This window comes from Acromyrmex echinatior, chromosome 9, assembly GCF_024713525.1.
Source record: "Acromyrmex echinatior isolate Ae372 chromosome 9, ASM2471352v2, whole genome shotgun sequence".
Lineage (NCBI taxonomy): Eukaryota > Metazoa > Arthropoda > Insecta > Hymenoptera > Formicidae > Acromyrmex > Acromyrmex echinatior.
Genome location: NC_141860.1, coordinates 6603862 through 6623039, shown reverse-complemented (window position 1 = coordinate 6623039; position 19178 = coordinate 6603862). Strand labels below are relative to the sequence as shown.

Genomic DNA, 19178 nt, shown 5'->3' with positions numbered 1-19178 from the left:
AAAATTCTTCAATTATATCGATTGAATTTTTAAAATAATACAATTTTATATGAATAATGCAAAATAAACGACATATAACGTTGAAATTTCGAATTTCTCAAGATGGAATATATTAACAAATGTTGATAGGATTACTTCCCGAATATGGAAAATCGGATTATATTGGGTGGATCCATATATTCGTTCGGTTTTTGTTAGTAGTGCAAAAATGGAGAATCATATCATTGATTAAAATTCATTCTTTGTATGAAAAAAAACTTGTTTTATTTTACCTTCAAAAACCAAACGAATATATGGATCCACCCAATACTAAATAAAACCTAATAAAAAAAACATTAGGCAATATTAATAAATTAATTTTGATGTAACTGATTTCAAGAATGATTATCTGATATTCACAACTTTAAAATGATTATTATCCCGAATATGGACCATATACATACAAATGCGTTCTTGTGCGTGCCTTTAGAGTTTCTGGTATACGCATCAGTATTACTAATACAGACGACGACAGGTACAAGACAGTAAGAGTCACCGGGAGAGCTGTGTCTTCTTATACAATGCACAATGGTTGCGTTCCGTCCATTATCGTTACACAGTTATTTGTTTATTTATTAACTTGCGCTCGTGTTTCGTACCGTTAACAAGGCTCACAGATTAAGTTCCTCTGACTGCTGGTAGCGCAAGTCGAGACAAAGCGATTCGCAATCCTCTCTCCGAGGATTCACGCAGATCTAAACTTGAAGATATATTGAATGTAAATTGAAACATACTTTCAGAGCATTTTCCATCATTTGATTGTAACCAATAATCCTACAAAGTTGTTTAGTTTCGATACTTTGAATTAAAAACCTTTTTCTTCTTTTCTTCGATTCGATTTCCTTTTTTTTTTCGATGATTTTTTTTAGATTCTCTGTTTTTTATCTTTTAATGATTTCTCAGAGACGATATATCTTGTGCTTCGTCCCTTTATTTCATCTCACAAAGTACAACATTATGAAACGGTAATTTTAGCCTTTTGTCGCGGATGTTAAAGAAGGTAATAAGTTGATAAGTTATACGGAGTTGACGTGTGCGACGAAGAAACGCGGAGGATAGGAAAAAAGAAGAAGAACCAGGACCCGAGGGAAGACCAGGCGATGACGATCCTTTCCCACGTCGGTCATCGCCGACCTCAAACTGGTCATCGGATCCTTGCTCATAGTGAATGAAGGAAGTGGTCGATAAGATCACTTTACAGCGCTGATGCACCTCGTATTTTGCAAAACTCTTCTCTTCGCTCAGCAAATTTCTCTGACAATTGGCCTATTTAGCGAATATGTTGATTCTTAGATCGCAACGCATTGAATGAAAAAAATATTATCCTTTGAGATTTCCATCTCTAATTCATATAAATCAATATACAAAATTGATACAATTATCGCTTGATTGTCGATGTGTTAAAATTTATCAATGCTTGACTTTGCAATATCAAAGTATGTAGTGCAAAAATGAAATTATATTTGTTATACATATAATAGAAACTTCAACTATCGATTAACCCTATTAAAAGTTTATTTGATCCGGATATTATTGAGATACGATAATTCAAGGTACTCTTAACTAGACGGCTCATGCATAGGATATACAGTCCATCTCGTTGCCTACTGTGCGTACACTTGGTGTGAGATACGAACATGTCCTTTGATGCGAATGCGATCGCCGGCCATTTTTACGATTCGTGCTTTGACGTAATCGAGCGATGAAGTCGTCCTCGCGGGTACCGTCGGGATGCGACGAATACATACAGCGATATTACGGGGCATTCAGCGCGCGAAGTAAGTCCGCCATAAGGACGAGCAACGCCATGACGTTCTTTTGACCCGTTTGACCCCATGCACACTTCTCACGATGCATTATGGCGGCCGCTTGGAAGGCCCTCGGCCCTTCCTTCATCCTTTCCCCGTTGAAACTCGGTGGACCAACCAGATTACGTCTTTCTCTCTCTTCCTCGTTCGTTGCTTTTCTTCTCTCCTCACCCTTCTCCCTCACTCTCTCTCTTTTCTTTCCGTTCCCTTGCCTACTCTACCTTTCTCTCTTTCTTCGATTGTCCTCTTTCTGCTGTTTCGCCGTTGCTTTTGCTCTCTCTCTCTCTCTCTCTCTCTCTCTCTCTCTCTCTCTCTCTCTCTCTCTCTCTCTCTCTCTCTCTCTCTCTTTCTCTCTCCTTGCTTTCTTGTCGCTGCATTATCCCACACATAATCGAACGCCGCACGCGAGAAAGAAAGATCCACAACTTTCGCTTCTCACTTCCTTTGCTGCTTACCCGGTTTATGGTTTGCAATTTAAGCATTATTCACAGAGAAGTTTGCCGAAAAAAATTATACTGACAATTAACACTCTTATCGACACTTTTATTATCATTAAAACTCACTAAAATGCAAGAGGGACGTAATATTTGATCGGCAACGATGTAATAAAAATTTGAATTGTTTAAAACTGAAGCTTTAGCTTCTCCTTAATTCTGTTCCAAGGATTTAGTGTTATTCATCTCAATTAAATCTAGTCGGAATCCTTTCTCGCAAATAGCAAGCGGAAGGATATTCTAAAAGCGTAGGCGAAGCCTGATGACACATTCTGTTAACGGGTTCCGCCCTAAACACTATATGCATCGTGACGGATGAATCCTGATGAGTTCCATTAGAACAGCGAGGTAAGGTGATAATAACGATGATGATAATGACGATGATGATAGCTGAATGAAATAGAAACACCGGAATACGCTGTAAGTAACAGCCGAAGCTGTTTCTTGCAAAAGGTTGCATTCTCAGCAGGCAGATCTCATATAACTGGTTCTATGCGTGATATAAAATTGTTTTGAAACGATGAGACTTTAATTAGAATTCGTCGGCTTCAAGAAAGCAATATAACATATTCTTGTCTGATATTTTTAGCTGTCATGTCAATTTCAATTATTATGGAAACCTGTGTCATGTATTTATATATATATATATATATATATATATATATATATATATATATATCATTCAAAAATTGGTGTGGATAAAAGGAGAGTAATAATTAACAGTCAATTTAAAACATTTTAGAAAACATGATAACCTGTTTCAAAACGTCTTGGTCGTTTCTCGCCGTTGACTGGATCAAGAAGAGAGGAAAGGAATATAAGGAAATCGAGAGGAGGGAGAGCGATTTGTCGCTGTAAAGGTATGAACGATCGCATCGGGGTTAACGGAGGTAACCTCGACGTCTGGACACGCGGGAAACAAATGCTCGTGGATTTACGAGGTTATGCCTGTGCGAAGATAACGGCGCGTGAGAGGCCGGGTAGCCCCCCTCGAAAGGAACGTTAAGGCAACGCTAATCCTGTGCTCACATTAGTAAAACCCGCCACGGACAGCCGGCAATAAGTAACATCGGACACGGAGAGGATATACCACGATTGCGTACCTCGGTTGCGAAAGTTTGAGTGTATTTATGTTTATCGATTAAGCATTTTTTTCGTCCCGAAAAAATTTGAGAAAAAGGGGGAGAGAGAGAGAGAGAGAGAGAGAGAGAGATGCTCCAGCTATTATCCGCATTTAAATATAAAATAACAATTACTAATGTTATAATTTCCTACTCAATAATGTAATTGTTACGCGTATGTACAACATGTGTTATATTACACTTGTAACGTTGAGTTGAGAGAAATTATTTATTATAATATTGATACTAATATTGATTATAATATTATATATTGATTATAATATTGATTATAATATTGATTACTAAAAAATAATATAATTAGAAAGGATTTTCAATTTTTAAAATAACAATAAACAAAAAATTCAAGGTTAATGAGAATCAGCGTGCGAGGGCGTGCGCAAATTATTAAATTGGAATGATTCACTTTATGCCATTTGATATATGATATCATATAAAGAATAAACAAGACATACGTCTCCTTTATTTCGAAACCTCGAGCGTTTAAAATCTCTTTGTAGAATTTGAGTTACTATTACTCTCTAAAATTTTTAGTGAAAGCTCATTCTTAAAGATTAAAAATTGAATTACTCTTTTTTTCAAGATTGATTCAATTTTCACGGAGTGAAATTGCACTCCAAACAGTTTAGAGAGCATACTTTATATTTGGCGGATTAAATTTAGTATATTGCTTTAGTTATTTATCACTTATTAATTACTTTAGCATACAGCTTATTTATAATATTAAAAAAAGTTTTCCAATAATGTTAGTAAATAATAAAATCGCCTGATATGATTAATTTTAAGAAGAAATAAGCTTATTTAGAGAGAGAGAGTTAGAGAGAGCTGACTGTATTTTTTAATAATATATTTGCATGAATTTCTATATACATTTTCCAGTTCTGCAAACTGCACTCTGAATATTTTCAGTCTTGAACTAAAGCTATTTTGAAAATATTGGCAAAATTTTAAGGAGCTATATGTATATTGTATATTCATATATATGCGTATTGAAAAGTTGCACTGTCAATAGCTCGAAACATGTTGCGACAACAAAGCCAGCTGCGCGTAAATCGTTGCTATTGTCCGCCAGCAAATAGACGCCTATTCGTTGGCTTGGCCAATAAATAAATTCTCAGGACGTGCGATCATTTGTAGTGAACGCGCGTCGTAAATTTTTGCGGGGGCCGCGGGATATTTAACTGGTATCAGTATGATGAATGCTTAATTTTCCCGGGCGCCATTTTTTCGTTGTGGCGAGTGAATTATTATTCGAAATCGCACGCGTGTGGGTTGATCTCCGTGCGAGAGCTCTGTAATCAGCGCTCTTTTTTTCGACTGATATGTTCGTAGGATAAGTAACTCGCGTACGAGAAAGCAAAGCGATCTATTTATCGTCTTCCAACAACGCCGATTATCGCGTTAGTCAATTGATGTGTATCCTATGACATGCGATTGGATTTCAGCTAAAAGAAAGGAAAAGATATAAATCCCATAGTAATCCTATCTATTAAAATATCTTTCGACTCTAAACAGATTTCCCTGAAAATATATAATGATGCTTTTAAAGTCATTTCTTCCAAACTAATTGCTTAGAAAATGTTGAGTTAGATTGTCGTCAGAGGAAATATTGGCTGCGTTTAGCAAAAAAAAATAGCTTTGCAATTGTTGTAAGGTTCTTATGATTTATTCTTGTCCTTTAATTCCTTATTGAATCTAAATGTAACCAAAAAATATTAATGAAGCCGTATTATAAATTGACCCCAACAAATTTTGAAGATCTATATTTCTATTTAATATAGATATATTTCTAATTAATATATCTTTAATTAGTATATAATAATCATAGTATCATTAGTATATAATAATATAAATATATTTCTAATTAATATATCTTTGATTAGTATATAATAATCAATATTTTATATAAAACAATTTCACAATTTTTTTTTTAAGTGGCTTTCTTCATTTCTCAGAATTGATACCTTTTTGGAATTATTGCGCAATTTTTTTCTGAAATTATCATGTCTGCAGAGTACAGCTATAAATTTTTATTAAAAAAAAAATCGCAATTTTTTTGAATATATTAAAATTGAAATCTTTACAAAGCCGTATATTGTATTTTTGTGTTCTACAACATTTAAAGTAATTTCCCGTAATTTCTTTTTACTTCAAAGAACGAAAAGTATTGTGAATACAGTAACCGGTTAAATGCGGTGGGATCCTTTTGACTCCGATGCGATCTTTACTTTCAAAAGGTGTGACTACGAAGAGTTAAAGAATCTTACAACAGTTGCAAAGTTGATTTTTCTATTGAAATTTATTTGTCGGCATACGTACTTTCAACATCATTCCGTATTGCTTACATTTTCTATGAATGCGGTATCAAAGTGCGAAAGATCTCTCGCAGTACGAAATCGGCAAACGTGGGGAACGATCGAGGTAAGTCGTGATCGCGCAGTTCGCGAATCCGATCCTGCAAGCTTCACGATTCGTATCACGTGCCGCCACGTGCGCTTATCGGATTACTCGGTTGATCATCGACCGTCATTGGACACCGGCTGCAAGTCACTGCAAGCGGCTCGGGAGATACTCTATATGCGACTACTTATTACGATCGTCTGGATCTGACTGTGATAGTCATTCGCGACTACTCTGAATCAGAGATTATACGGGTATCGCGAAAGGACGTGATTTAACGTTCGATTTTATCATACACTTTAATTTCTATTTCCTACACAATTTTCGTGAAACAGCAATCATTTTTGACAAGTGCAATATCTCTTATCAAAGTTAGCGCATGATTATCTTTACTCTGTCACTCAGTTGATATAATTCTTTGTCGCGTTCGCGATTCGTTAAGAAACATGATGAACGTAAGTAAAACGGTGTAGAGGGAAAAAGATCGAAGAAAGAAAAAAGAGGCGGGAAGGAGAAAGAGGTCGATCTGACAGAATCGGAGGGAGTCTCGTGTGCGATAGAGAAACAGTCCAGGCGGAAAGCGAGAAGGACGTCGGGATGAGGAACGAGAAGCGCGGCTATTAGGTTTATTTGCCGTAATTGGGGGAGCTTTAACGCGCTAAACCAAACACCGGTTATGGCCGCCATAAAACTACCCACAATCACTTAGAGCCGGCGCGCGGTACGCGCTTTTTCTCCCTATTTATTCCGCTGCTAGTCGTCGCGCGCGATCACGAGGATGAACAGCAGGACGAAGCGGACGGACAGACGGGACTGACGAACGAACTGAAGTTATCGGCGATTTGTTATTCCCCGACTCACGAGTGTAGTTACCCTCGACTTTTTATCGTCGTTTAGCACAAATTTCAATCTTCCCGGGATTCACCGCGCTTGAAACATTGGCTGCATTTCAGCAAAAACGTTTTGCAACTCTTGTAAGATTTTTTAATGTGATTTGTTTCTTGTCTCCAATTCCTCGTTGAAGAAACCACAAATGAATAAAGTAATCATATTAAAATATTTTACAAGACAGTTGCAAAGCTCCTTTTTCTGCTGAACGCTACCATTACTTCAGATAACTTGGAATGGACAAAATATATCATCTTTTTAAGTATCGATTCGTGTATTTTATATTCAGGAATATACGGACTCTCAACTCGCTATAACGTTATTTGCAACTTTCACAAACGAAAGCTCAAGATACCGCGGCCATATTTAATATTAGACGTAGGATACAAATTTATCGCTGTCTTTTCTATTAATTACTTGATTGTGATTTTTGCAATGCGGCGTGTTTGATTTTCAAGAAAGATTAATTAGAGCAGTGATACTAATCAGATAACTTGTCACTGCTTAAAATACCATTGTAAATTGATCGTGCTAAAATATCGCGCTATAAATCTCACATTTCATTGCTTATATAGATGCTAAAAATTAATTTAACTAGGGTTAGATGTAAGGAGCAAGAAAATCTCCGCTCATACATGGCCATTAATCATCGTAACAAATAACTTCTCTTTGCGAAAGCAAATATCTTATTTCATTTATACTTTACAAGCGTTTTGACGTACGATCGTCATTATTTACGAGTAAGTAAAAAATGTCCATCTTTCCTGACATCGTCGGACTGTCATTCTGAGAACGGGAAGAACGTCATTCATTGCGGAAAAACGTATTTTCGTATTTTGAGATGCATACACGGGAAATATGTGACGTTAACGAGCTATATGGATCCGACGGATTGCGACTCGACTTAAGAGACATCGATGCCCGGACAGGTCCGAAAACGGTATTTATTAACAATATTTCACATATCAACAATATTTATTAGATATAAATATTGTTGATGAGTAAGTCGGATTTTTAAGTATCGTTGCTCACTTTGTATAAAATTCATCAACTTTTCACCTAACAAATTTATCGATCTCTTTTGCGAAAAAAATATTTTTAGAAAAAAAAGTTACAATGCCAAATAAATATTGATGGACCTTTGCAGAAATACAGATCATTCCATTGAATCTATTTCTTTTATCTAACAGTTTTTTATTTATGACTTTCGAACCTTTAAATGTCTGATCTAAGGACCGGATTTTCGGTCAATTCTTATTAACTGTTTGAAAACGCCAATTGTCAGCGTTTTGTGCCAAGGAATATTAGCACAAAAAGTCGACTTTTCAGGACAAGCACCACAAGTGTGTTACCTGTGATGTATTTCAAAAGCACAGCGTGTACCTGACAGAAAAAGAAGATAAGTGACGGCGGCAGTAGTAGTTATCTTGTGGTAATGTTTGAACGAGTGAAAATATTGTGACGGTGATAGATTTGACGCCGGTTCTGTGTTCTTTTAGCGGCGTGCCGTAAAGGCGGTCCTCCTTTGCGAAATTCGGGTAAATATGTGAAGCCAGAAAAGTCTACTCTTTCTATTTCCACCTCGACTGTTAGTTTACACAGAGCAACAACCGGTCCGACGCTGCGCGCAGTGGTGCCTATAAAGACGGACACAGGACAACTCAGTAAAGGATACGAATGAATATTTACGATAAAGTAACGAATAATAAGTTTAATGGGCTTTTTTTCCTTTAATTGATATGACAGTAGGTGAAATGTATTCGCCTAAATAAATTTTCGATCATTTTCATGACGCAATTCAGACTTGAAGCAAATTCGACACGTTGTCTGCTTAGTTGATCCATCTCAAGAGAAATTTTATGGTCTGACGATAATTATTTTAATTATTTTCAATCAATTACAGAGAAACTTTTTTTAAAGATAATTAGTATCAGTAACAACTTTTAGATTCATATCCATGTTTTTTTGTATATATCTTTTATCATTTCTTTTTATTCATATACAACAGAATATAGTACAGTGGAATACAAGAATTAATTGTGTTCAAAGACAAGAGTAAATTGTGTTCATAATAAGCCAAAAAATTATTCCGACTTAAAAGAGTTCTTATCATCATTTCATAGAAATATTTTTTGTTTTATATTCTTTTAATACGAATCGGACACAACAGATTACTAAACAGCTGTAATTCCGCACAGCAAAAATATTTCAGAAATGCCTTTAACAGATTAACTGCTACGTCAAGTGTATGAGTGACATGCATTTCATTGCAATTTTCACATTCATTTGTACCTTGAAAGAGCTCACAAAATAAAGTATGTAGAAATAAAAATGGTATATTTTTGAGTTTTAAACATGGTAGCAGAATATGTCACGATTGTTGTATAAAGTGGCGTCTATAATGGGATTTTAAGATGTGAAACTTAAGCTTTAAGCCTTAAGCCGTAAAAAATTGGCCAATCATTGATTATTTCCTCACATTCGATTGGGATTTGTCAATTTTTTATGGTTAGGGTTTAAAAGCTTAAGATTTAAACCTTAAAATATCATTGCAGACGCCGCTTAAGTGGTCTAGTATTATAGAACTTTTGAATTCAGCAAATTCAGCATGACAGCCAACGTGTTAAAGAATATTAATTCATGAAAGACACTTTGTTTTTTCGCATTTGACATTTCCTTCGATCTGGAAACCGAACTAGCACAGCAACAGCTGCAAAGCTCAAAATCACTTATATACACATTTTTAGCGCTTTTTTAACGCTTTAAGGCGCTATGTGCTACTTGGGAAACCTATTATCTACTCTCATCGTGATTTCCTTCATTAGTCAACAATTTAAGATTTTCGGTATATTTGGATATTTTTCTGGATAAACTTTCAAGAATTCAGGTTTTGTCCGGTTAAGCACCACTGTCCGCGGCGCCGAGGCTGCCTTTTGTGCGACGCGGCGATGTCGACTTACAAATTGGAATACAACGGAGCGGGAGTTAGGAGAATCGTTTCACGCTTCGCGGGGGCGCCAAGTGGAAGGCAAACACCGATAAAAAATGCATGAATAAAGCACTAATGGAGCCTCCATGGAAGAGAAATAAACCTCGAATAGTCTTCGCTTCTTAAAGGTGATGACGGGCAAGCGATCGGACGTCCTTTTCTCGCATTCAGTTCCCACAGCATCGCGGATGATTTTTAAGTCTGAAGTGACAAATTTACATAAGAAAGATCGTTCACAAAGATCATCTAACTAATCGTCATTAATCTGATATTCTATTTTGTAGTTTTTCATCCTATTATGTGTATGTAAATTTCTCATGGAGGAAACTCATCCTGATCTCCCCGAAGAAATATGATACTTCGAAATTGACAGCGAAGAAGAATCACGCAACGTAATAGAATCGTACATAAACTATCCGCATGAAGCGAGCATGATCGAACATGATCGAGCCGCTTATCACGCCGGCTAGCATTTCGCGTGAATCACCTGCCGACGTTTTAACGACGTGCAGTAGCTAGTTTGTCATACGGACCGAAGTATGGTGACACGTATTAAAGTAATGATACGAATTACTACGTGTGTCCATGGAAGAGACAGTCGATCGATATATATGTTGCAAATTACTATATATTAACTGAATTTACTGAAATGGTTAACGACTGCATATTAATTTCGACTTCATTTTTTTTATTTATCTTACAACTTTTCTCACTTTCGCTGCGGTTCAGTTTTTAAGGAAATTATATTATATAATATAATTGATTATCACCAACATAGATAATATTATGATATAAAAAAAATTTTCTTTAGCACTTAATTCTGAACATTACATTACGTAATGCCTAAGATGTTGATGACGAAAAGTTTTATCAAATTAATTGTGTTGGAAGAAAAATTGAAATTTTCTATCCATTTCCTGTCTTATTGCGTTGAAAAGAACTCGAATTAGGGGTCGAAACGTCTGCACAGGTAAACTATTTGTAATATTCATCCTTTATAAATGAATGTATCTCACATGTAATTATTAATTAATTTTAATAATTACTATTAATATTTATAGCGCTAATAATTACTATGGCAATTTTAATTAGTTTGTGATTTATTCTTGAAGAAAATAAATGTATATATTTAAGTTAAATAAAATTATTGTTATACAAATTATTTGCGAAATTATCGAGCTATATATACGTGCTTTTAAAAGGATAAGTCACATAAAACATAGAAATAATCATATTTTTCTTTCTTACTTTAAAAAAAAAATGATTGCAAACACTTAGGAAATGTGTACAAATACCATTATTACTGAAATTTAATGTAAAGCTCTCTGACTGCATTTTTTCGGGGATTATGCTTCACCATCTCAGACAAATCGACGAGGAAGCAAGAAACCCATCAATCTCGATACGATAACGTCGCGTCTAATTGTCGCTTCAATTAATATGAGACCGAACGCGGCCATGATCGACCGATCGATTAGTCGTACATGATATCCCCCGTAAATACGGTATCGTTTCGTAGGATGATTCACCGATGAGCCGGACTACTTCAAGGACGGTCGTCTTTATCATAACTTAAACAGCGCAGAGCTGCATTTTATCATCAATGACGTTAAAATCGCCAAAATTCAAAAATTCCCATTACAACAAATAACGATTGAAGTCTTACAATTAAATTATTGTCGCTTAAAGAAGCTTAAAACATGTCTTCTTCATGTTTGACTTCATTTGCAATCATATATAATTCTAAATTAAGTATTTCTTAAAGCTATCCGCCGTGTATTAAAAAACAAGTAATTAAAGGTACAAATAAAATAAATGAAGACGATACATTAATTTTAATCATTATGTGACTTTACTCTAATTTTATTTACCTCATTGTGAATTTATTTCAATCCATAGATTTATCTCACGTAAATCGCTAAAAACTATAAGTTCATATAATTTTTTATATAGTCGGAAAAAATAATTTATGAAAATTTATAAATTATTGAATGAAACAGTAGGAATTTGTTAGATTTTTCATTTTTGTTAAAAGATAACACTTCATCCTTCATTTATTTGCATTTGTTTGTCTTTGAAAAAAAGAGCGCACGCGTTCACCTGTGTCATGAGACGATCGGCGCCGGAGCCTTCCTCGTCCTTAAAGATGATGTCCGTGTTATAATTGGGTACCAGGTCTCGGAACCTGGAGTCATATCTAGTAATCCGTCCCTCACTGAGTCCGCTCGCCGGTAAGGTGTTCTCGCTGACATTTGGCACATGCTGTTTGAAGACCAGAGGGGTAAGCTTCCTCAGGTTCGGCCGTCGGCCGGCGCCTCTACCGGGTCCGCACGCCAAAGCAAAACCACTGTTATCGAGCACGGGCAGCCAGAGGCTGAGGAGCAACAGAATAACCTGGAAGAGCGAAGTGCCTACGCGACTCCCAATGGCATAGTGGTGGGTCGCCTGGAGGCCGCGGCGACGATGATAATGGTGCACCATAATCGCGTGCCTCTGCCTCGAGGTCGACCTTGCGCGGTCACTGCTCTCGTCGTCTCCAGAACGGCTGGGAGAACGACGATGATGACGACGGCGGTAACAACGGCGGCGGCAGCAGCAGCAACGATGACGAGGGTGACAATCCGCTTGACGTTCTGCTACCGATTCTTCTTCTCCGCCTCTTGCCACTGACCTCACTCACGCTTAACCATAACCAGGGCATCACACACCCCCCGTGCACGCACTCTTACCACCGATGTGATCCCCGTATTGCGTTGTTAAACTCCGCGCGCGACCGATCGGCGAATTGACTACGGCGAGGCTACTATCTTTCGGAGGACCGAAAAAAGATCCTCTTTTTTTTTCTTTTGATTACCGTAAGGAGGTGACATACGGTCACCACACTGGGATATCATCAACTCGTGGATATCACCAAATCGGAGAATTTACGAGAAGGGATCTTTCTGCATCCTAAATGCTGTCGAATTCTCACGGAGTATTATCCTAAGGCAAATTTCCTCGACCGATCGATGTTCTCTCTACCGGTACTGGGCCCTTTAAATTCTCGTCTGGCACGCGCCAAGCCAACACTCCCGCCTTTCCGGAGTGGAACCCTCTGCAATCGTTTTCGTCGGAGAGAAGGTACGTGCGAGTCGACTCACTTGACTGAACTCGGACGAACGACGTCCGGAAGCTAGCGCACGTTTTCCGGACGAGCCGGTGGTGGGAAATGCAGGATGGGTTTCGGTGGGTACTCCTGCGTTGTTTCTTTGGTCTGACCAGGTCCAGGAGTACCCCTCTTCCTGCCCCCACCCCGCGGCAAACGGCCGGCGAGACCACCGCCGCTGGCTGCTGTTAGCTGCTGGTCGGGCTGGTCCCCGTGAGGCTTTCGTGGCCTCCAAAGGTGGTGGTGGATGATCTCGCCCCTCCACCTAGGGCCTCCTGGTACGCGTGACTGACGTCACGAGGCCCGCTGTACCTCTATTGGCCGGGGCGGGGCATTTACCAGGCATCTACCAGGTAAACGAAGACAGGTGCACGTGACGGGAGGGAGAAAGAAAAAGAGAGAGAAAGAGTTAGAAAGTATGAGAAAGAAAGAGGAGAAAAAGGTAGAGAACGAGAGAAAGGAAGAGAAAGATGATAATCTTCCAGTTTTCTTCTTCGGCTAGACGCGATCGGTCTCTCATTCTCTTCTACTCATCTTATTCTTCTTTTCTCTCTCTCTCTCTCTCTCTCTCTCTCTCTCTTTCTCTCTCTTTCATCTCTCTGTTTCTTCGTTATTCACCATTCGCCAGTTTCTTCTTTAACTATCTTTCTTTCTTCGGTGTTTCTCGTCTATCGCCGATTGGACTACACTTCTTCTCCATCGTGCCGTCTTACCTCGTTACTCCGTTCTTCTCTTCATCGAAGTGCGTCGCTTTCTTCGCACTCCCTCGGCTCTTCACTCTGTAAAACCTTCCAACATTATACTACGTATATAGGATTCATCGCGAAGATTTCTAATGATTTTCTACCCCCAAAGGACGAATCAGGACCCCCATGATAAAAGCAACACGAGATGCGTGGGAGGCTTACAAGAATGACCTTGACGGATACTTGGAGCGCTGTAGAATTCTTCGTTTTCTTTTCTTCTTCTTTAGTTTCTTCCTCTTCGCTCACTCGATTCTTTCCATTTCTTTTTCTACTATTAGTACTCTGGCTTACTTCGGCGTAGATTCGCAATTCCTTCTCACATTTTGTGAAACTTTCATGAAGACTGACATTTAAACACTTGGCTTTCGACAATTATTATATTATGCGTAAATTATATGACATAGACATGAATAATAATTAACTATCGTTCCAACTATCATTCACCGAAGTAAATTATTTTCCTTTTTTACGTTATTGTTAATTGATAACTGCGAGTGTGGATTGGCTGTTTATTATCTCTTCGAGCACTTTGACACCTTCACGAGATATCGTGAGAAAAATCCGTAAACGCATCGTACCGATTACGAATGTGCGAACATTGCACGATCATTGATCATCGTTACCGTTCGATCTGTCTGCGAGAAATGCGATTGGTATTTGCACATCAGACGACCGATTATGCGAGCCAAATACCGTTGATCGGTATTATACAGCGCGAGTGAAGTATACGAGACCAGGCACGGTTATACGGCAACTGATATGAAAGTCTAAGTCTACCTCGGAGGGTGAACAAGCAGAGAAGGGGAGTACGGCAAAGAGTTCAGTTTACTGATAATAAACATCTTTCCCAAATACACAAACGATCACTGGCCCGTTCACATTTACACAACGTCGTGCTGAAACGTGCCCGCGGCATTCTAGCTATAACTACAATCGCGTTGAAAAAAGCAAAACTTCGTCTGTGCGCGCGTCGATAATAATATTTCCTAATTCTTGACACTATTCGTATATAAATGTTTGGCGCGTATTCGCTCGTCAGATTTCATAGAAAAAAATGAAATAAGAAAATAAATTGATGATAAAAGTTTTGCTTAATATAATGACACATTGTGATCAGTGAAGTCATTCTTCAAATAAAAAAAGAAAAATATTTATTTCTCTCACTATGTCTAATAACAAATTCTAACTAAATTTTAATCAAATACTTGTTAACGCATGTTAACAGATGTATTTAAATCAAACGCGTCATGATCGTTTAAAACGTGATGATTTTACGAATAAACTTCCGCGAAATAGTTTCAAATCGTTTATCCAGCGTTAGATAAAATAGGTAAAAACGATTTAAGTAAAAATGGTAAGATGTTTTGTATTTTTGAATATGAGGGAATTGAAAGAAATTCCGGAACATAAACAGTTTTTATGTTTAAAAAAGTGTGTTATATTGAGTACCTACATATGTTAAAACTTGCAAAGATTCTAATAAAATTGAAAATATTCTTAGAAGCAAGAAGGTGATAATGCCAGAGTGATAATATCTGTGATAAACTCGTGAAGTTTTCGCCGGAAACTATTCCAACGTTTCAAAGCCAAATTTCCACCGCCTTCTGACACATTACAGTGTCACGGACTTGATTTTTCGTGAATTTTCCTCGGCGGTGCATCCGGAAACACAATGGCCGAATTACGAGCCGTATGCATCGCCCTACGCGGAAAGGGGGAGAATTATGGCCCAATGAAAATATAAAATGTCGCTCGTTAACGGAGCCAATGCCAGAAATCGCTGAAACTTGCCGGTAATAAAAGGTAACGAGTATTCGCGAGCTGTAAACATCCGTGGAACGCTACTCCGGAACATTTCATAATCCTGTTACGAGGCACTTTGACTTTCGTGGCCAGCTGCGGTATGTGTATTGTGTACGCGTGTATGTGTAGTTGCGCGCGCGGGGGATTGGAAATAAAATTCTGCTATCGAGGTGCAAGTAACGGCGCGGCGTTGCCGTGCCATGTAAGATCGTTGCATCGTGAGAAAATATAAAGGAGAAGAGAATATTGTCGATGATCCTGTGCATGGAGCTACGATTAAGATTCCTTTTGTCGCGTTAGATGGTCTTCTCACTCGTGACACTCGACTCCAGGCTGAGTTATGAGACCAATGAAAATAGCGTGCTATCGATCGGTTTTATCGTGTCGAAATGATATCTATATTATATCTAACAGACTTGATTACGTGTGATTCTTATCGGTTTATTACAGATTCTTAACGTCTTAATATCTGTGATAAATTTCGTATCTCGTATCTTAAAATGCATTTTCATTCACATTTCAAATCAAATTCATACTCGCAATAACAAACGATGGTTTTCCTTACTGCTAGATATCAAAGGAACACTGATAACTCAATCCCTCGAGTTGTCCTAAATAATATTTTGTTATTTTTCACTTCCATCTGTATCAAAATGCTCAAGGAACACACCAAGACACGAGAAAGTCAAAATGATGATTTTTTATTAATAAAATTTGACTGTTTATTGACGTTAAGAATCAAAATAAATTAATTTTAATTTTTTATTGATTTTTATGTAGTCTTTGGGTGTAAATCGATCTATTTCTGTGGTTAGTTTCATAGATTATTGCAAATAATGCATTAAATTTGGGTCAAATTGAATACATTTTCTTGAGTTAAATTGTTTAACTCCATTGTTTTAGTCAAATTAAATAAGAGTTGCAATGGCAATCTATAGATATGCTTAAAAATGATAAAATTATACTTAAATGATTAAGTATAATTTGGCATTATGAAATTAACAATGCGTGACGTCAATTAAAAAAAGAGGATTGATTCTGATTAGTCATAGAATGTATAAATGTAAGATCCATTAAATATACGATATTCTATGTATACAACAAAAATAATAGTTGCCAAAACAAAGGTATTTTAATTTTTCAGTAATTAACTTTTCACTATCATTGAGTCGGAAAATGCCAGTGCAGGCCGAAAGTTTTTCTTTAGCCTGCAAATTTCTGTCGCAACGGACAAGACAAGCGGTCCACGAATGTATGAGCTCAGCTGTCTCTTTTTTCGAGGTAACACGATATCCTGGAGGAACCTAATGTCGAGCAAGCGGAGGTAACACCGGCCGAACGACGGTCCGAGTGGGCCTTTCATGTAATGGACGGCTCAAATATTTATCATCGGCCGCGTAATTTAAGGTGCGTTTAGCAAACGGAAGACGACGCGAGGAAAAACAAACAGGACAGGGCGGTGTGGCATAGCCGGTGAGAAGGAGAGAATGGAGCGGCGGTGAACGAGGAGGAGGAGGAGGAGAAGGAGGAGGAGGAGGAGGAAGAGGAGGAGGAGGAGGAGGAGGAGAAGAAGGAGGAAGAGGTGGTTGAGGAGAAGAAGGAGGAAGAGGATGAGCGGGGATGCTGAGGGGGGTCAACAACGATAAGCAGGAGCGAGAGAGGCGGAAAGAGTAGCTCAAAGAGGCCGCCGCGGGGTCCAGAGGGCCTTGTGAGAAGGCGCAAACCCCAATAATAGCACCAGAATTTATATACCTGCACGAACTCGGTGGAGAACGGTCCCGCGGCTGGAAGGGTCCGCCGACCCAGGGACGGCTCATTGGACAATACTCCGGCGCTCCTGGACAATACTTTCAGCGATGTTCGCGAGTCCGTTTTCATCTCGGCATTCGGTAACTTTGAACGTCATAGGCTATACGTGAAATGGTCGGACGATGTGTCTACAACTTTGATAGTCGTAGGATTTATGATTCTTTGAAAATAAAAGAAATCGTTTGTGAAAAGAACATTATACGATCTTCGATGAAAATCCTAGTCCGCGCGACTTACGCGTGTTTCGCAGTCCTGAAAGAAGGACTGCGTGCCACTTTGATTTCAGATGCGCGAGCGTCTCTCAAAGCCGTAAGCGGCCCTGAGTTTCGCCGTCGTCTAGCATCCTCTAGATAGAAGAGGAAACCGAGGAACAGAATGAGGGAGAGAGTAGAGGCAGCAGTTCGTGGCAACCTGGAGAGCGAACCATCCATCACGGATGGCTCAAAGCCGTATCTTCTAGTGACTGGTGCCCGACGGTACTGGACGATGCAGCGTGGCCAAATATTGTGAAAGGTCCAGAAAAGGCAGCAACGTGAAATAAATTTGCTGCGCCGATGTGAGATGGAAGACGGCAGGGCAGAGGGCAGAAGGAGGAAGAGATGAAAGAGAGAGAGAGAGAGAGAGAGAGAGGAGAGAGGCAATAGAAAAAAGCGAGAACACTGGTTTCCCTCCCTTCTGGTCAGCTCGAAACGTTGCGTCTTGTACTTGTGCGTGTCAAGATGGAGAGAGGAAGAAGGCTCTTTAACCACTGTCGGCTCTTTGAACCTTGCCGATCTCCCTCGCATTCTCTTTTTCTCTCTCTTCTCTTCTATCTGCCTCTCTCTCTCTCTCTCTCTCTCTCTCTCTCTCCTTTCTTCTCTCTCATCTTTTCGTGCCGCCTCTGCCCAGCGTGCTATCATTTTCCTTCTCTTTCCATCCCTTTGTCTCTTTTGCCTACTTCGTCTGCGTATATACCCGTAAATGTAAAATATCATTTACATTTCACAAATAAAAATATCGTTTATTGTTTCTAGCCAATTATTGCCCTGCTTTCATCAGCTCGATTCATGTCAGCCATATCTTCTTCGTTTTCTTTTTCACTGAAAAACACGCGTCAAGTTTTTGCATAAACTGTCTGTCTGGCATACATTCGCCGACGATCGATTCAGAAGAGAATCTGTATCCTCCAGTAGATGATAGCGCTTGTCCAATAATTGAATCTTCACAGTACGTTATAACGTGAAGCGGCGCAGCGCTTTTTGCACGCACGTTTTTTTCGAATACGGGACTCTAACTCGATAGCTACGTAATAACTTTACAATGTTCTTCGCTATAACTTTACAGTTTACATCAAGGAAAGCCGAGACAGGCCATTTTGCCGCAAGAATAGCAAGATTATGAAGGGACAGGTTGATCTCTCGCGCGGAGAAATTTGTCAGGTGCAAATTGTCGTTGTTATCAGTTTCGACATTCGGTACCACAGTGATGATGTCGAAGTCTAACTCTTGAAGGAAACACGATCTTGCATCTTCGAAGCCACTATCCTTCTGTTCTGCGCTAACGCTTGTTAACGCAGCAGCACCTTGACCGTGCTCTCAGCCCATAATTTTCTCCGCGAACGTCACGGATCCTCTCTCGCTGGTGGATTAATAATCTAGAGTGGTCTCTCTCTCTCTCTCTCTCTCTCTCTCTCTCTCTCTCTCTCGTAAGGAGCGAAAAAACGATACGACGTGAGAGCAGCGTTAGAACGAGGGACCGATAGGAGGACGAGCGGAAGAAAGAGGTGGAGGAAGAGAAAGAAAGCTGGATGGAACGGAAGAATGGAGAGAGAAGAAAACGTGGAAGGGTACACACAGCGATCGTAGCTCGTAAGTTAGCACGTGGTCGAGTCAAGCCGTGCGAAGGAAACCGAGAAGCGGGAAAGGAGAGGTGGAACGAG

At 38.9% G+C, this 19178-nt stretch overlaps 1 protein-coding gene across 3 annotated transcripts in view; it reads right to left on the bottom strand.

Moving 5' to 3' along the window:
- The window catches only part of hh (hedgehog signaling protein), a 48160-nt gene extending 32144 nt beyond the window's left edge, over positions 1–16016 (bottom strand). The window contains exons 1-2 of one of the 3 annotated variants that reach the window (XM_011064579.2): positions 13521–16016; positions 11858–13248 (exon numbers count right to left, since the gene is read on the bottom strand). In XM_011064579.2, coding sequence (XP_011062881.1) covers positions 11858–12238 — 381 coding nt within the window. In that variant the 5' untranslated portion in view covers positions 12239–13248; positions 13521–16016. Of the gene's footprint in view, positions 1–11857 lie in introns of all 3 variants that reach the window. The other 2 variants (XM_011064581.2, XM_011064578.2) reach the window with 2 other exon arrangements.
- Between the last annotated feature and the right edge of the window lie 3162 nt (positions 16017–19178).